At 33.5% G+C, this 19,343-nt stretch overlaps 5 protein-coding genes across 5 annotated transcripts; 4 read left to right on the top strand and 1 right to left on the bottom strand.

Annotated features, from left to right (window-relative positions):
• Positions 1-15: 15 nt before the first annotated feature.
• On the bottom strand, positions 16-2,030 carry LOC124444486. Its single transcript, XM_046995110.1, has 2 exons — positions 1,940-2,030; positions 16-1,781 (listed from the first exon to the last, which is right to left on the bottom strand). Exon 2 carries the CDS (start codon positions 1,644-1,646, stop codon positions 138-140), a length of 1,509 nt encoding a protein of 502 aa, XP_046851066.1. The 5' UTR covers positions 1,647-1,781; positions 1,940-2,030; the 3' UTR covers positions 16-137.
• A 300-nt stretch (positions 2,031-2,330) lies between these two features.
• LOC124443946 (major facilitator superfamily domain-containing protein 8-like) lies at positions 2,331-4,717 on the top strand. Its single transcript, XM_046994495.1, has 2 exons — positions 2,331-2,513; positions 2,868-4,717. Exon 2 carries the CDS (start codon positions 2,908-2,910, stop codon positions 4,447-4,449), a length of 1,542 nt encoding a protein of 513 aa, XP_046850451.1. The 5' UTR covers positions 2,331-2,513; positions 2,868-2,907; the 3' UTR covers positions 4,450-4,717.
• Positions 4,718-5,633: 916 nt separating this feature from the next.
• On the top strand, positions 5,634-11,519 carry LOC124443899. The gene is made up of 14 exons (XM_046994445.1): positions 5,634-5,948; positions 6,256-6,442; positions 6,687-6,725; positions 6,997-7,240; positions 7,433-7,839; positions 8,045-8,250; positions 8,685-8,810; positions 9,007-9,154; positions 9,227-9,256; positions 9,582-9,754; positions 9,947-10,205; positions 10,663-10,791; positions 10,859-11,017; positions 11,204-11,519. Exons 1-14 carry the CDS (start codon positions 5,850-5,852, stop codon positions 11,332-11,334), a joined length of 2,337 nt encoding a protein of 778 aa, XP_046850401.1. The 5' UTR covers positions 5,634-5,849; the 3' UTR covers positions 11,335-11,519.
• On the top strand, positions 11,300-15,559 carry LOC124443905 (stabilin-1-like). The gene is made up of 11 exons (XM_046994454.1): positions 11,300-11,381; positions 11,798-11,882; positions 11,977-12,006; positions 12,091-12,275; positions 12,817-12,976; positions 13,424-13,474; positions 13,867-14,004; positions 14,283-14,387; positions 14,464-14,568; positions 14,683-14,876; positions 15,330-15,559. The coding sequence occupies exons 1-11, from the start codon at positions 11,379-11,381 to the stop codon at positions 15,372-15,374; spliced, it is 1,101 nt and encodes a 366-aa protein (XP_046850410.1). The 5' UTR covers positions 11,300-11,378; the 3' UTR covers positions 15,375-15,559.
• Positions 15,560-16,490: 931 nt separating this feature from the next.
• LOC124443908 (sperm-associated antigen 7-like) lies at positions 16,491-18,836 on the top strand. Its single transcript, XM_046994458.1, has 8 exons — positions 16,491-16,674; positions 16,817-16,884; positions 17,040-17,128; positions 17,321-17,405; positions 17,662-17,709; positions 17,792-17,833; positions 18,124-18,277; positions 18,352-18,836. Exons 1-8 carry the CDS (start codon positions 16,590-16,592, stop codon positions 18,498-18,500), a joined length of 720 nt encoding a protein of 239 aa, XP_046850414.1. The 5' UTR covers positions 16,491-16,589; the 3' UTR covers positions 18,501-18,836.
• The last annotated feature ends 507 nt before the right edge of the window (positions 18,837-19,343 follow it).

Below are 19,343 nucleotides of genomic sequence, written 5' to 3'. Positions count from 1 at the left end.
ATTTATAGACCGACAGACAGCTCACAACCATTCACTATATTTTGAGGTCGAATTTAAACAATACTTCTGGACATAAAAATTTAGAGTAGTGCTTCACGCAAGTTTCGTTACACACAAATAGTTTCATTAAATGTTCATTACGAAGTCCCACAGCCACGTGCTGTTATTTTCATTTTTTCAACAGTTGGCAAGAGCAATAGGTACACAACCAGCAACACAGTTATCACCACGGAACTAAAGACAATAAGATAATGGTACAATACGCTTGTAACTAAAGATCCTGTAATAAGTCCAAGATGTTGCGAGGTGGCAAACGCTGTTTGATAGAAAACGTGGGTCTGGGGATGGGTTAACTTGGGAAGAATTGATTTGCCGGCAATACTTGCGGTCGGTGTTCCTATAATAGTGAAAATTCCCATTAATATTGACATAACAAGACATCCTTTCGATCCTTGATCGGAAAAAGCGACAGCAAGCCTTGCAAAGGACGCAATTATTCCAGCAGAAACACTCGTATGAAGAAGATATTTTGAATCCAAACTCTGATTGGCTGACCACACCAATATAATAACAGCTACCATCTCGACACCTGCCACAATGAAAATAGTACTAAGTATATTTATATCAAAATCTAGTTGGTTGACGCCAACAAGCAACACGAGTATTTCAAATGACGTTTGGTTGAAGAACATAACAAACTGACACACAAGAATTAACATTATGTCTCGCTTAAACAACAGCTTAAAAATTCCTGAGTTATTGTCAGGTAACATTTCATCGACATTCTCGGTGAAGCTCTCTTCATCAATGATTGGTATGGTTTGTCTTGGTTGACCAGTTTCTTCTTCCATAGTTGTTATTTCTTCTGTTGGTCCTTTACTGCTACTTTTGTCATCGTCAACATATTGTGGTTGTTCATCATCGACTTCGGACATTTTCATCTCGACCAATTGCAATGATGTACCATTTTCATCATCGTGTCCACGTAATTCACGATAAGATTTCGGATCAGAACGTAAGTCATAGACGGTAAATATATGAATGGCTTCGATTAACAGCCAGACGATGGCCATAAAGAAGCCTGGGGCAGTTCGCTCGTCAATCACCCAAGGTCCGAAGGTTAGGTCGAAATCTTTAACGAAGAAGTTCATTCCTGGACCAATGACAACACCAAATAGTCGAATACCTTCCATGTATATCATAACACGACCGCGTTCTTCAGAACTGGTTAAGAATTTTACTTCTGCGTACAAAGCAGCACTGAAACTTTGACCCACACCCGATATGAGGCGACCAACAAGTGGTAAATAGAAGTACAAGGATAGGGCATAAACCATACTGCCACCTATTTGAAATAAGTTAGCTAGAAAGCCAAGTAATCGGATGCGTTGCCATTTCTCACAAAGTAGTTGCACTAAAGGCGAAAGACAGAAGGCAACAAGGGTGTCTGCGGTTAGAACCAAACCCAAGAAATAGTTTCCAACATTGAATGATTTCAAATAAAAGTAAACTGAAGGTAGGATAATACTATATTCAATGCCTGCTGCAAATCGACGTAATCCAAAACAAATAAGCGTGAGCTGTCTTTTCGTTTGTTGAGTCAGTTCAAACGAGGATTCTAGACTACCCTTGGTTTCACAAAGCATTTCGTTGTCTAACTGTCTCGCGTTCACCTCGTGAACAAGTTTTAGATACGTCAAGTTGAGACCTCAAGCTCTTGCCTTTAAATTAATCACCATCTCCTTTCACTTCATTGGATTGAAACCATGTCAAAATTTCACCTAAAACATCAAAAATAATTTTATCTCCATTATGCTTCAACGCGCACATGCGAGGCTTATTTTAATTTTTACAATGTGGTCAACAAAGCGTGTTTTACAATACTTTGTATCAAACTTAAAGCCTGTACGCTTTCAACATGCTTATCTTAATATCTCACATTTTCTTCATTTGCGCTTTCAGCGATTTCATGTTTTCAAAGCAGTATTTTACGATTCCTAAGATAGCTTTCCATGTAATATAATATTCACGGTGATGTTGTTTTGTTTTTATGTGTCTCGGATGACTGGTTTGAATTCGTGTTTTCTTGAACACTGAATGAACGGGGGAGATTGTATTAATATGATTGAAAGTAATACAAATTCTTAACTCATCAAATAGTTTAACTCACCAGTACATACCGACGTCTTTACTTACATTAAAAAATATAGATTATATTCTACCATAATTTTTACTCTGGGAATTCTTTAATGACCACTTATGAGTTCAAGCAAATATGGTAAGACGAGGATAAACTCCCCCGGGACAACAGTGAGAGGTCAAGTGTGTCGGGACAAGATTTGCATCCAGTTTAAACGCATTTGTTCCAAGCGTGACACCCTTTGCTTTAGTATTTCGCGCATGAAATGTAGGAAAATCAAATCAAAATACTTGTTTACTCAAGGTAGTATTAAAAGGTTTTTCTGTGTAAATCATAAAGCCGTAATCTTGAGGAGAAACAATCCATTATAATGGTAAGTTTTCTGTGTTAGATATCCAGTTTCCGTTGCCTATATTATAATGTGCTGTTTGAAAGGTGAATGTCGTTGCATCGCTTATATGCTTGTGAAAATGTTTATAAAGTTGTCGTAATGGAGTAGTATGTTGTGCTATTGCGCGATAAAATTTCATTTACAAAGTTTGAAAATTGTGAATGTGACAAGTATGCATGTCGTGTGGTGAACTTGTTTGTCTGTCTATGTAAAAATTTAATGATTGCATTTAAGCATAAACTTATTTTATTGAAAGTATAAGTAAAGTATAAAGTATAAAGTTGTATAGAAAGTATTAGATATCTTTATTTTAACATTCTTTACCCTTCATTTCAGGGTTAATACATCTTGGTGAAGATACTTGCAAAGGGTAATTATGCTCTCACAAACACAAGGTTGTTTTGACTTTCCATTTCAGTTTACGTTTCAAAGTAAACGTCAGTTAACTTTCATCGGATTTGCCATTCGTCGATTTATTGTCGGTATTAACTACGCAATTGTCATTCCCTCTCTTTGGTTCTACCTGAAATCATTTAATGCCCCATACTACTATTTAGGATTGGCTATAGCCGCTGACTCGCTTGTAGGCGTTATCTTTGCCCCCATTGTGGGCAAAATTGCTGACGCAACAAGAAACATACGCGCTATTGGGGCTTTTGCATGTTTGCTAGATTTTTCCGGTAATATTGTGTATGCAATACCGTTGCATGTCTACATGCCAGTGATCGGTCGATGTATATCTGGTATTGGTGCAGGATACGTGTCGGCACTTTATGGAGAAGTGTCACGTGTCACGATGCCTTCCGAGCGTACGCGAATAGTTACGATAATGGAAGGAGTGCGTCTGCTTGGAATTACTATCGGACCATCATTTAATTTCTTTTTACAAACTTTTGATTTTAAAATTGGCCCATGGAAAATTGATAAGAAAAATGCACCAGGATTTTTTATGGCTATATTATGGTTAATTGTTTTCGTTATTCACTTGTTTATGGTGAATAACATCACGAAAGAGTTTAGACATCTTGAAGATGAGATTTTATACGGAAAAACTTCAAAGAATCTTGATCCGCTGGGTTCAAAGCCAGAATGTCAACGAAAGTCTTCTGACGATGGCATGGGTTCTCGGAGATCGCTACAGGATACAATGGGATCCATCGATGATGAGAAACATAGTAGAGGATCAACTTGCTCATTTGATCACCAGAATGAAGGTGAGTTGGATTATATTGATATTTTGTTATCACAACGGCGACAAGACGGTCAAACAAAGAAAAAAACTCGCACTTTTTGTGATGGTATAAAAGAAGCTGTCTCACGGATCGATATTTTGGTTTTGTTTTTCTCTCAGTTTTTGATGTATTTTAGCCAAAGTGCGTTCGAGACGCTAGCTCCCCTTATAGGAGTACAGATGTTTAATTTTACAATAACGTACCTTGCTTGTCTATATGTTGCTGCGGGAGTAGAGCTTGTTGTTATCATTGTACTTGTGTGGTTGGTCTCACGACATATATCTGATAGAAGTCTATTGCTTGGCTCAACTGCCATGGGAACTGTTGGTGTATTTGCGTTGCTTGGTGTTGCCTTATCAAAGCCAGGATCCCATGGTGGACTGGTTTTAGGTCTACTTATGGTATTCTTTATGTTGCTAGCAACACCTGTAACAAGCATTGTTGGTAAATCATTATTATCGAAAATTACACCTGTTGAAGAACAAGGATTTTACCAAGGTTGTCTGTCATCAACGCAACAACTTGGGTTAATCATTGGCCCTCTAGTGGGTAGCGCTCTTTATACCTACCTGATTATCTTCAGTTCTGTGTCCCTAGCTGTTTTCGTCTTTCTTTATTTATTGACATTGCTCGTTATGGATAAATTGGTCGACAATACTATTCAAGCTGAAAGCGTTGAATCGTAGACTTTTCACGTAATCTCCATTTTAAAGTTGTTTACTAAAAACACAATGAGAAGGAGATTTTTATTTTTGGAGCATTTTACTTAGTAGCTATAACAATGACGCATAGTTACATGTTTGTATGTGCATAGTCCACAGAAAGACTGTTCGTGTTGACTTTCGATATCTTGCGCTTGAGGACCAGGGGGCGTTTGAACGAAGCCTGGATAACGCTATTCATTAGATAGCAATTTTTTAAAACTTTTAAAGAACCTTTTAAAAAGCAAAAAAATATAAGATTCGAACTGAACAATCACTGAAATAAAATATTGTTTCAAAGATTACGACATTTCTTTGTCGTAAGACAAATACAAACACTTTTTTACAAGTTTGAAAATTTTCTAACAAATTATCTCTTGGGTAACGCTATTCAGGCTTCGTGCAACCGACCCTAGGCTTTAAGGATGTAAAAACGTCAGTCAAAACTAACACCAGCAGTTCTTCTCAAAACTCCACTGACCCGTAAGATCAACAAATACAAACACATAAAGATACTTATTCAAACCATTAATTTTATATAATGACGGATGGTGTCGAGAAATTGATGATATAATTGCTGGAACGTGAAAGATAAAAACATCTTCTTACTGTATTTTAAAGCTTATAATATTGGTGGTTGAACTTCTATGTTTTACACGACGATCATAAAATTTTATCATTTGTTAAGTAGACTTTTGTTTCAGTGATTATAAATTGACTTCATTTATGACTTAAGATATTTGAAAAGTTTGAAGTTGATGTATTTAATTTGAATATTTTAATTCGTAAATTGTACATTACAAGTTTTATACCCAGCTTTATTTTGCAAAATGCATTGGTTATAAAGAAATGAAAAAATTGAATATATTGATATTTGAGCTATATATGACATATATCTTCTCTATGGACAGGATCTTAAATATTTTGGCCGTTCCAGATGGTGCAATATCACGTCAGCAAAATCAAAATGACAAATTGCTAAAATTGTTTTTATTTCAAAGGACACGCCAAGTGCAGTGCTTGAACGTGATCTATAGATATTTTAAAAAATATCGAAGATGAGTGGTTTTTTTCTTTTCATTTGGTTCTTCATCAATGCACTGATCGTTGTTCTAAAAGTTGATCGCGTCTCAGGTTTTACTTTTCTGTTAATAATCCAGCTGCTTTAATCGTATTTTTCCTGTTAGTTTTAAAGTACGTTTTCCCAAAGTTATGATAGTTTATTTTGTCTAGCATATATATACACAAAAAGCTTTTTGATCTATAACCCCACGCTGAATAAATGTCTTCGAGCACACAGACAAAAGCTGAAAATAAGCTATTGTCGAACAAGCAAAGAAGATTTTCGATGGGAATGGACAAAAGATGGACAAATTCAGAATAAAATGAGTAGAAGATGTGTGGAAACAAATGTTGGACCATCAATGTTGACTTCTAAACGTGATCTATACATGGGAAGATGTGATCATCGAAATCCATATCAGGTTAAGAAAATACAATGTTTTGTATTTCAGAAAAGAGTGTGCATAGTGCATTTCTAACTTTTATTTATACATATGCACTGTTGAAAATCTTAGTTCCTTCCTTGCAGAACTAAGTTTGTTTTGATTCTTTAAACTATTGTGCTTTTCCAAGTGAAAAATTTCGTAACAAAACTACTGCCATTTTTGCTACAGCTAAAGGTAATATTAGGTAATATTTTGGACACAAAAAAATAGCAAATAGATGACGACCAATCTTTCCGATTCCTCTAACAGAACAACAAATGATTTATATTTTTCTGTGTTTTAGAAATGGTTTTGTGAATACGATAGAAATTCCAAGTCCTTTTATGTCGTTCCTGAGGGTCGGGAAAATTCACGATGGTTTATTCGTCCTGAGGACAAACAACTAACGGTAACATCACAAGCTCCTCGATTAGAACTCAGTGTTTTTGTTGACAGAAATGGAGCAAATCCTTGTGATTTTGACAAAAGAGGTAAAGCAACTCGCAGCTAGTAAAACTGTAGGTAATTGTGAAGAAAGGCTAACTTTTTTGTCTTTTTTTAACAAAAATATCTTATTCATTTTTCCTTTACTTATTTTCAATATTATTTATTCATTTTACCATAGAATATTGAAGGTGAAATATTAAAATTTGTGTGGCTTGCCAATACGTATAATTATTGGATTAAAAAATTTGGGAAGAAGATTGAGTTGTTTTGTGTTTCTCATTTTCGTAGATCCATGTTCACAAACAGTGGCAAAAATACCATCATCAGGTACATAAGAAATTACTATTATCACGGACTTTATACAGTTAAACAGAAAATAAACCGAATGAATTTATTCTGTATAAAATATAGACTAGAGCTTTATAAACCCTGGTAACGACTGCTTTTCTTTTGCTATTTTAAGATTTTATACCAATAAATTACCAACGAAATGCTCAAACTAAACTACATTAATGTTTGCGCTTTTATTGTCATTTTTTGTGTCTGCTTTTGTAGTTATTTTTGTGTGTATTTTATTTACTGAATCCTTCTTCCATAGATGCTACATGTTTAGTCAGTGCTAAAGGAAAGAAGCAAGCTGTCCAATCGTATGCAGAGATTAAGATTTCTGGGAAAAAACCAATCGTTAGAGATTTTACCATTTTCATGTGGGTCAAAGTACGACTTTCTAAAAATGTGGCCAGTGTTGGGTTATTTTCATATTATGTGAACAATCGTCGTCTTCTGGGCTTGACTCATTTTACAAGTGGTCGTAGTCGGATTCATTTTTTTGACCATACCAGGTAAGTGATATGTATTTTCGTTTCAGAAATTTGGAGTAGTGGAGATGACGGTGGCAATTATGTATGTCTTTCCCCACCCCTCAATTATCGAGTTTGCTTAACCATTAACTTGATTTGTTTGTTTGAGGTACACAATACACAAGCATTTTGCCATCATGGACGATTTCAACTTGTTTTCATTCTTCCAAACAGTGAAGTCGACACAAATGCGAAGAATATTACACTAGAGCAAACTGCTTGGGTTCTTATCTCTGTTGGTCGCTTCTCTCGATACGAAAAAAAATGGCTTCGATATTACATAAACGATGAACTGGTTCACAAAGCTCGTGTTTCATATCATAGACTTCCTGGTACGGGGATTTTTAGACTGGGTCAATCCATTGTGAGTAGTTCAAATACGTTCAACGGACTTATTACTCGATTTGAAATCGTTTTATGGAAGACCAACTCTATGTTAGTAAGGTCCAAAATGAGCAATAAGCATTGTTGCTTTGTTGGCTATGGAAGACCTTGGCTTGCATGGAAAGATGTGATCAACACGTGGACATTACATGGGAACACGCGTGTGGATCGTGGAGTCCAATGTACATCGTTTGAAAGTAAGAAACCAAAATTTTTGACCTTTGTTTATTTTTGACCTTTGTAGTTAGTGGATGGTGCAATAACAATGACAATGTATCCCAAACAGACAACACCTAGTTTTTGTCAAAATGTCAGAAAGAACCCTTACAGTTTGATTCAAAATATTTGATTGCCTCGTTACTAATTATGTTGTGGACTGTTTTCCTTACCTCCATTTTCCAGAGATAACAGACAATTGGACAGAAATGGAAAACGCTCGTGAGACATGTAGTAAGCCGTTCATGGTTGCAGATGAACGATACTTTCCTCAATATCATTTCAGCTCATCATCTTGGACTTCAGCTGGTAAAACGTCATACGGACGTGCGTCTACACGAACATCGGGTGCATGGTGTCCAGAGAATAATGATCGAAACAGTTATTTACAGGTTTATTATTCAACATGAGCCATAAAATGTTCTCGTTCACACAGTTTCCATTTATTAAGTTTTTCATTTTTTGTCAAGCCTCGTTGATAAATTTTACGTCTTAATCATAAAATGTATGTTTTTGGTTTCTCTTTTTAATGAAATGTAGAGTTTTTAATGAAAAAATTACTTCCCGTCGACAAAACTGTAGCAAAATGATCAAAATTTATATGCATGCATGCATATAGGTAAAAACCACAAGAGCTAAATATAAATACTGTAGTATTGATTTTGTTATTTCATTACATTTCAAATAATCTGATCCCTGATCAAATATTACTGGTTAGTTTTAAGGTTGATGAACTATGGTGTTTATTTAGCTGTATTTTGAATGGATGATATGATTTAAAAATGATCCTCGTTTTTTATTATTACTTGTTGAAATTTTTTTAAAGATTGATCTCGGACGTGTCCGAAACGTTACTGCTGCTGGTACGATGAAAAAGATCAGAAATCGTCATGCTTCAAAAATAAAGATCGATCACAGTGAAAATGGTATTGATTGGAAAAGCGATGGTCAGGTAAAACAACATGTTGTCGTAGAGATGGAAATCCACCATTTTATGGTCTTCCGTGAGAATATTTTCCCTGACAATCAACTATTTTGGTTATGTGCGCATTGCAAATTTTCACGTTCATGTAGTTTGACAAAGAGCTGTGTTGTCAACATGCAATTATTTCCACGTTGACAATGATTTCTACATTTCATCTTTTCAGATATACGACGTGACGACACGATTGTTTCAAAAAATGAAAATCGTTAAGCTTGTCTTACCAGTGCGAGCGAGATACTTGCGTTTTTATCCAAAGAATTGTTTGCCAGTGAAATGCTGTCTCGCTGTTGAAGTATATGGTTGTGAACCAGGTTTTAATAAACTGTTCGTTTTTATTGCTAATTTTGTTTCTAAACACTATAGTTCTCTTGTTTTCTTTTCAGAGTTTGATAAAAAGATTGTTGAGCCAGTAGGTAAGTCTCTTTGTTAATCATCAATGACTCTATAGTAACCTTCTTCAAATGCATTTTCTCGCATGAATTTTTTCGGACTGTTCATAAATATCTTGATAATGTTTCATCATAACCTATAATGACATCGCTAGACCAGTAGGTTGATATCATTCTTTTGTAGTCTATAAATGTAAGAAAATGAATGAATATTGAGTGAGGAAAAAATAACCTACGTATTCAAGATTCATTAATATTGAATTTAGAAAATCAATTTACAGACGAGAAAAATTCTTTACTATTTTCGTTATTCTATATTTATTTTTTCTCTAATGTTCTTCTTGTTTAGATGGATGTACAAGAACTAATAAACCTTACATTCTAATGGCGCTACCCACTCAAAGGCATATAACCATGATACAACTCACTTCAAGGCGTAACCAAAAACCAATTAGAGAATTCTATATGTACTTTGAGTCTTGGGAACAATGGCTTCCTTATCAAGTTAATGGCAAAATAAAGGTTGGTGATCAATAGTCAAGGGCAACACAGATAAATAAAGAACCAATAATTGGTTTACTAACTTCCTAGCTTCTGAGATACATCAATAAGATTATTCTGCTCAACAGTTTTCAATAAGCATGCCACTAAATTCTTGCAGATTTTGATTACTGTTTATAAAACACATGTAACAGAACACGCGTTCTTTGTCAGGTGTTCAGCGGAAACAGTGATGTCACTAGATCTTTCACTCATATTCTTCCAATACCCTTGTTGACAAGTGCCATCAAAATATATCCCGCACCTTATGGTGTTTCAACATGCAGTGACATCGAGTTTTTTGGTTGCAACATTCCACGTAGGGATCTCTGCACTCCAAGCGAATTACGTCATCTTTCAAAAAGATTTTGTGCCAAACGGCCAATCCCCCGATGTAGCTTGGGTTATTTTGGTAATGGCCACACATGCAAAGGTATGAAGAACTTGAGAAAAGACAATTGATTGATTATATTCAAGGCAATGTTAAAAATATTTTCATTTGCATGAGCTATTTGTACTCCACAGTTTTTTTGTGCAAAAAGAAGAGTATCTTTTCATATAATAAATATCTACGAAGGGTGGGGTCAATGTACTTCTAACGATCTATATCTTTGACCAGCAGTCGTCCATTTTCTATCAGTTCCCTGTAGGAAAACATCACCTAAGGAAGCGATATTTATCCAGACCTCCACTGATCTCGTATGGAAGCAATTCAACAGCAATACGTAGTTGTGTATTTCATTTGGAAAATGTATTTAGTTGCCGTCTTGAAGTAATCCTGTGCATTTTCCGGTTTTATAAACAGCATGTGAAACACTGGATTCTCTCCATATAATGAAAACTACTTTATATAGTCACCAAGCTGTGGTTATGTTGACATTTTTTTTAAGATTTCAACGAATGTGACGTCAGCACAGGTCAATTTTGTGATCCAAACAGCGTTTGCAAGAATAAACATGGATCATTTACATGTGATCCATGTAAGAATAGTTTCATTGGTGATGGACGTATTTGTCAAAGTATGTTTTATTTTACTCGAAATAATTAAACACAAACACCTTAATATTTAATGCTTTAATGTTATAGCCTCGTGTGAAGCACTTGGTATAAAATGTGGGAATAATTCTTATTGTGATATTGATCAATGTAAATGTCAAGAAGGATTTATCAAAAATGGAACACAATGTGTCTTTGATATTCACTATGGGGAAGTCAAAGAAACAAAAATTCAACCCAATAAAATTGGTGAGCACTAAATTTGCTGAAAGAGTCGTTTTTCATTTTAAACAAGTTTTTTTTTGGTATTTACTGGTCCATATACATGGACTTTTACACAATAAGTGGTACTTGACCAGTGTCTTTATTTTCTGTTTAAAGCCTTAGAGACTCTACGAGGATACTAAATTTGAGCATACATGTCATTCTTTATAGATGGTTTATGCCCAGATGGTTTTTTTAATTGTTACGGCGATGTCATAGGAGCTTTAAATAAAATGAGAAAAGCCTCCACCTCAATGGAAAATTTCGACTACGACGAATGTTCGAGCAATGGGGATCACTAATGGAGATGTCATTCTTTCATACAGCTAGCTAAAAATATGAGCGCATGGTGTGTATTAAAAAGAAGTTGAGTTAAAAAACTTGTGAATCTTAGATTAAATCGGTTTGTATTTTACAGTATATTGTTCTAATAGAAAGGCTTTGATTGGTATGAACATTTCATGGTATTAAAAAATGTGAAAAAGAAGTAACTATACTAAAAAATTGCATTTTCAAAGCGTATTTTTATTGTTGTAAGCCTAAGTCCCAATGTATGTATGCATTCATTGAAGAAACATTGGAAAATTTGTTTTGTAAAAAAATGCAACAAGTTCATGCTTTACAGCTTGTCATGCAACCAAATGAACCAATCATATCACCAATATTTTTATACGTGATGGTGACGATATTTAACGGTTTCGAGTTTATGAATTCCGAGCGATTTTGCGAAGAAGTTATTTGCTTTTTCAATTACTTGTATTTTAGATGGAATTTTTTCTGAAAGACGATTTCTTTAAATCTGTTGTTTTAACTACTGTATGTATTGTGTTTGTTCTATTTTCTTTCCCAGGTAAGTTTAAAAATTATGTAAACTTCCTTGTCTTCAATCATCAATCAATTGTTAAATTGACTTCAACTTTTTGTTTATCAAATGACATGTTTAGCTCAACATCTAGCACTTAAAACATACGAAGGTAAATTGTGCTTTAACAGTGTTGTTTTTGATCAACAAAAAATTATTTTTTAAATCTTACTGAAGCTCTCTTTCTCTCTCTTAGCTCAATGTTTCAACGCACAGGATCGAGAAGCATTTGCTATTTCCATCAACAGTCCACAAGTTATAAAAACGGTCACAGTAAGAACAGTTAATGATACGACAGCTGTGAAACAGCGATTCCACATAGATTATTTTCATCCAAAAAATAAATACTGGACCAGTTATCAAGAAGACAGACGAACGATGGTTTGTAAAAAATGTTTTTAACAATTACTAATGTTTACTGTGGAAGGAAAACTTAGTTTGGTGTTCATTTTATGTCACCTTTGTTCGCTGTTTTTGATTCTTTATGCTTACATCAAGTTAGCAGTGGGTATCATATTGACTATAACGACAGTCATGTTTGTGTTTTCATTTATGTTTGATTTTGTGGTAGTATTTTCATTTCACTTTGTGTTTGTTTGTGTCTACACCTTGCTAATAAGTGATGAGTTTAATATTGAATCGACTCTATATAAACAAGTTCACAACGAGATACTCTAACTTAGTTATACAAATACGTATTTGCATTTTTGTCTTCGTTTGTATATGCTTTTGTATTTGACTTTTTCTGGAATGCACGCGTACTTCTGCTTGTTTTTTTTCTTCTTTGTTTGTACTTTGTTGTTGGTAGTGCTTGGTAGTGCTTAAGATGTTTTAACAAAGTTCCAGCTTTTTGCCTAAAACCCAAGTTTCTTTTCATATCAATAACTTAAGCCCTTCTATCCTGTTAACTTCTACTTTACAGTTCTACACGTTTGCAGTTCCTAAAAAATATCAAGTGGTAAAGCTTGCCGATCCTATTGTAGCCAAATCAATTCGCATCTCGTTGCAAAGCACAGCACCAACTTGGCTTGGAGAGATTTGTGTGCAAATCAATGTTTGGAGAAAACGAATTTTTGGTCGGCGTAAGTGCATAAACAAAATTACTTGATCTATTTTCTTTTGGAAATTTGTTCTATTTAAACTTTAATAATCACCATAAATTGTGATTGACACACCAATAACCCATTTACAGACACTATTTGTTGCTCTGTGGTAGAGATGTTGATATACGAGTCAATGCTTGCATGTTAAAGTGGAGGGTCTTGCTATGGGTTTGATGTGCTATAATCATAAAAAGAACCGTTTCCCATATAATAAGTATAACACTTTTTACCTACAAAATTTATCATATGCAAACAAATTTGAAGAATTTCATGTTTTGATTTTGTGATTATGTTTGGGGTATGATTTGATAACATCTAATGACGAATTTTATGATGCACATTCATAAAATTTAAGACAAAAGACTAGCAACATCTTGAATTTAGATAAGCATCATTAATTACATGTTTGTATGGAATGTTTTATAGGAGTGGTCTCTTGTGAAAAAGGGTATTATGGAGATGGTCAGTTCTGTATAGGTTAGTGATCTTCGTTATACCCAAGTACTAATACATTCACATCTTTGTGTAGGCTTGTGATCTCGTTGTTCTCAGCTACTTTATACATTGATATTATATTTGTATAGACACTTCTTGTTGCACATATTGCATTTTGTATATGTACAAATTAACGATACTCTTTCTCGTTGACTATTGATATGGAATAATTTCATTGTAAAATTTATACAGAGAAGGAAACTGTTTACTAAATGACATTTATTATAGTTGAATTGTAATTAATCATTTTAAAGGCATTATAAAGTTCAGTAGTGCATGAAGAAGACACTTTTTGCCAATGTTGAGATCTGTATATTTTTGAGGAAGGTTGTTCTTCGTGACTTGTTTAAAAAATGTTTGAATAAATTATGTAGATATTAACGAATGTGCAGACAATACAGGGAATTTCTGTCCACCACATCAAGATTGTATCGACTATCCAGGGTCTTTCTCCTGTCCTGGAACTTGTCTTGAAGATAAATTACCAAACAATGTCAGTGGTGTATGTGAAGGTTCGTAAGTTTCCAAAGTAAATGATTATGGACAATTAGAAGAAAGTCCATAAAGATTTTGCAATAGAATTTGACGTTGGTGACTTGATGATAATGAATGAAAGGATCTTCCTTCGAGCAGGGGATTAATTGATGATTATTTTCGTGATGTTATGTAAAAATGTTCTGTTACTATTTTTATCATTTAGAGATTTTTGAAGTGTTCAACTTGGCGTAATTGTTTTATATCCTACTATAAATTAAAATTTTTGTGTGTGTGTGGGGATGGGTGTTTATAGATCGTTGCCATCACAAAGGCTATCTTTGTCACCGTAACGCCAGGTGTTTGTATGGTAAATGTGTTTGTAACTCAGGTTATCATGGTGATGGTCATTACTGTCTTGGTAAGAATGAACGTTTCTTTATCATTTACATGTCACACTTCCTACTTTACAACTGTCTTCTTTTTTGTTATTTCAGACAGTTGTACGTCAAATGGTCTAGTTTGTGATTCAAATGCAATTTGCACAGATGGTAAATGCAAATGTCGAGATGATTACAATGGAAATGGACAAATTTGTCAAGGTTAGATACATATCAGACCATAATTGACAGTAAATCCTCCACAAGGTTCTGTATCGTGTCACGATTTAAATCTTCCATAAACGAGTATTAAAGTTAATGTGTTCTCGATTTTAGCCATTTGTCATTTTAACCTGAAGTTGTGTCACCCTAAAGCAGTGTGTCATATGAACACGTGTAAATGTAAGCCAGGATATGTTGGGGATGGTTTGTTCAAGTGCATTTTCTCAAGAAAATTATATGAAATGGAGATAAAAAAACAAAAAATTGAACGAAAACGAGTAGACATTGTTGACTCGGATGTTTTGGAGGTATTTAATTACTTTCATTTTTGGAAGTATTTTTATTACCAATTGTAGTTATTAGAAGATACCTAAACATTGATAATCCTGGTATTCGAAATTATCTGCGTCCGTAATGCACATACATGTTCCTGGGTTCTATAAATATTGCTGTATTTACATTAGTGTCGGTTATAATTTGTCATGTGGCAGTTCAGAACAGGCGCATTCGTCAAATGTTGTCGGCACTTATGATTGAACGGAATAACATTTCTAGGAATTTTTACCAAACTGCTTCAACAAGCAGAAAACGTCCAATGTTTATTTGCAAATTATTTCTAATAACTTGACTGCTGATAACTAAATCTGTTAAAAATAAAATTTTACAACCAAAGGATTATATTCACAATCTTGATGAATACCTTCGGTCATCTTGCATTTGAACAGTGACGTTAAATATTTTATTTTTCTTCCATTTTTTAGGTTCTTCATGAGTTTCAAAGACTAAGATCTATTCTAAATACTTAAACAACGTGAACGGTATGGAAAGTAGAGTACAGTGCCTCTGTTCACAATGCCTAAAATTTTACCCTTTCAATTTTTATTAAAAGACTGTAGAATACTTATTTGTCATAATTTGTAAGCAGTGTTGTATAATAGTAATAAATAATATCGTTATAGGGCATGTACCCTATAACATGTTGTTTTACCTATATGTTATTTGTTACGTATATATAACTATGTTTCATTTATGCAATGTTGGTTGCTTATTTGACATAGATCAACTGTAGAAATTTTTTAACCTTTCGGCTAACCTTTATGTCTACCTTTATGTCTACCTTTATGTCTACCTTTATGTCTACCTTTATGTCTACCTTTATGTCTACCTTTATGTCTACCTTTATGTCTACCTTTATGTCTACCTTTATGTCTACCTTTATGTCTACCTTTATGTCTACCTTTATGTCTATCTTTATGTCTACCTTTATGTCTACCTTTATGTCTACCTTTATGTCTACCTTTATGTCTACCTTTATGTCTACTTTTATGTCTACCTTTATGTCTACCTTTATGTCTACCTTTATGTCTACCTTTATGTCTACCTTTATGTCTACCTTATATCTACCTTTATGTCTACCTTTATGTCTACCTTTTTTAATTGCTGGTTTTAGTGGGTTGTTTACGGTAATTATACGACCAAGAATTCCACCTCACCACAGAATATTGAAATTTAATAGGGATGACATGAACAACATTTCAAAGACGACATACGACATTTCAAAAAGACGACACGAAACGACATTTTAAAAAGACAATATGAACGGCATTTCAAAAAGACGACGTGAACGAAATTGCAAAAAACATGAACGAAATTTCAAAGACGACATGAACAGATTAAAAAAACCCATGAACGGCATTTAGAAAAGACGACATAAACGACATTTCATTTTTCAACAGATGCTTAAAAACATTCGAGAGCACATCTCTTCTTAAACAAGGTAAAACACAACGATAACTTGCGTTTATTCGTAACTTTTTTTTTAATTCATAACGCCAAACACCAGAAACTTTACTTGAAATCTTTGTTTTTGTGTTTTTCCATGGTTTGATTGTTGTCATTCGCCATGTTTGTTGGGTAAAGTTTACCTTACATGAAGTAAGACAAAGTTAATGTGAAAAAATTTCAATGTTCTTCTCAAACAATGGTAGGAATTTAGTTTCAAAATATCATAACTCGATAGAATGGACTTGCTTGGATCGATTTTAAACAATATGGATGTACCTCCAACTTCTAAAGCTGACAAAGTTTTAAAGAAGAATTTGAAAGGTTTGTAGGAAATATAAAAACCAGTGAAATGCAGTTGTCGTTTTGGTATATAATTTACCCTCTTCCTAAGTATCTCGCCAAAAAAATTTATAATTGATTCCGTTCGTTAGTTTTTGAATCAAATGTTCATTTGCTATTGTAGAGCAGAAGGAGGCGATGGAAAAGATCCAAGCCAAAGAAAAGTTAAAAAGAGATGAATTCCGAAGTGAGGTCTGTCATAAAGTAAAGAAATGGAGTTCCTGTTGATAGTGAATACAATAAAACAAATTTTTCCATTTTTTATCCTATTCTTGCATTTCCTTTAAGTGTGCTTGTGTACAATATTCATAATACACTTGCTTTTATCATATTTTACTTTCTGATAGGTTGAAAAGAAAGTGAATGAGTTGATGAAAGATCCAAATCAGACATATTTTAAGTACCCACCGATGGATAAAATTGAGAGAAGTATCATGTTAGTAAAGTGACAGCTATGATTTGAAATTATAGTGCAACATAACATTATAAAGTAGTTGATCACATGTATGAATCCCATAAATTATTAACTCTCTTGCATTTATGTAGAATTCTTACATGTTTGAAGAGTTTTGAACTAGTACAATTTAAATGAGGCACTCAGTTGGGAAGATTTACATTTTATTAATAGTCATGATGTTGCTGAAATTGCTGGAATCACATCATACTCGTTTGGTGAAGAAGATATTGACAGACATATAATTTTGTTTAAAAAGGTATGTATGATGTTTAAACTACAGCAATATTTGACTGTCTTTATAATTGAACAATACAGCAAAAGAATATTTTGACAGGCATGCAAAGATTACTCGTGATAAGATTCATTTTAGTCTTCTACTGGTAGTTGTAAGTAGCACTTAGAGCTGAAAAGAATAAAAAAAAAAGGCTGGGTAATTTTGGTTTTCACTCCTTACAAATAAAAAATAATAAATAACATTTACTTACATGATGCCTGCTCTTCATTTTTTCTAGGAATTTGCACCAAGTGAGGAAGAACTGGCAGTAATAAGAAAAGGAGAGGTAATTTGTGTAATAGAAAAATACACACTAAACTATAAATTGCATACTTAATATTTGTTGATTTGTTTTAATAAATTTCAAGGAATATGATCCAATGAAGATAAAAGAAGCTTTAGAAGAAAAGGTATGTAGTTGACTTCTCATTCAAATATATTCAAATTCACATTTTTTATGTTAATTCCAACTGCAAACATTTAAATCTGCATTTGGAATTTTCATTCTTTGTTGAGTATGTTTGTAGTAATATATGGTACCTTTGCAAACATATCCATTTGACTAAAGTTGTTTTTGAATTATATTCTGGACTCATCCCATTGGCCAACGGTTCCTTGTATGTAGAGTAAAATTATCCATTGTTTGAGTGAATTTATAGAAATTGTTTGCTTTATTTTTTAATGTTGTTTGGTATTATAGAAACAGAAGGCATCAACAGTCAAGTCATCAGACACCAAGCCAATTAAAATAAAACCAAAAGCCAACTACAAAGAAAAATATGAGCACCTTATTGGCAAAGACAGTGGCAAGGATAGTGCAAAAATTACTGTGACAAACAACAGCTTTGGCTATGGTTAGTATATGTTTAAGGTAATAATGTTTTGTCTGTTAGCAGGAATGTTGATATAATGTTTTTGCTGTCATTAGTGCCAAGTGAAAATAAGAAAGATGTACGTTCCATTGAAGAAACTATGAATGAAATCGAGCAAGGAAGCGTCAAAAGACTTCCAACAATGAAACAGGGTCAAAAGATGATTGAAAATCTGCTTGTATGGTTAGATTACTGTATGCAATGATTCCACTACATTTCATTGTCAACAAGTACGTAAGTTTCACATTTAGGTTTAGAGTAAACCATTAAATTCAGTGATTTTCACCAAAAACTCATTGTGTGCTTTGACACATGTAGAAGCACAACTCAATTTGCAGCCATATGTAATTTTCTGACACTTTATTACTATGGACATGTGTTGTCAATTTTAACCATTGTCATTTAAATGAAAATGAATTAAAAATGTCTCCAAAAGGCACTAAGTAACAATTTTTATGTTAGTTAATTAATCAGTCAATTGAAAGAACTGTAAATCCCTGTACAAAGTGTCCATTTTAATTAAAGACTTATAAAATCAAAATAAGTATTAATACTACTTCTAGAATTATTATTTAATAATTTTATTTCCAATGGTGATTGCAAAGGATGGATGTAGATGAAGTGTTATTAAATTCAAACTTTTAAACTTATTGGTGGTGATTAATGACCACTGTTTTTGTTTATAACATTGATAACCTTGCTTTTTTCATATTCTTCCATCATCTTGTTAAGTGCATATATCTAAGGGTTAGAAAAAAGACTAACTGAGTTGTGCATGTCAGGAAAATCTTTCAGAAAATAGTTAAAATTTTGTAACCTCCAAGCGATGTTGTCTCTTTAAACTTTCAACTTTTTCTATGGCTTTTGCTTTCTCCTCCTTTAGTGTTTTTTCTTGTAACTTTTCATAAGCTTTTTCTCTTTGTATCACTATAAATGATCATGCATAGACCATAAATCTCCTGTAATATGGTGATGATTAACTTATTCACTACATTTACTTACTCAAATGTCGCAGTCTTGACTTCATCAATTGCTGACTCTAAGATAT

The sequence above is a fragment of the Xenia sp. Carnegie-2017 genome, unplaced genomic scaffold (assembly GCF_021976095.1).
Source record: "Xenia sp. Carnegie-2017 unplaced genomic scaffold, XeniaSp_v1 HiC_scaffold_21, whole genome shotgun sequence".
Lineage (NCBI taxonomy): Eukaryota > Metazoa > Cnidaria > Anthozoa > Malacalcyonacea > Xeniidae > Xenia > Xenia sp. Carnegie-2017.
Note: the sequence above shows the minus strand (reverse complement) of the source record. Positions and strands in the feature narration are given on the sequence as shown.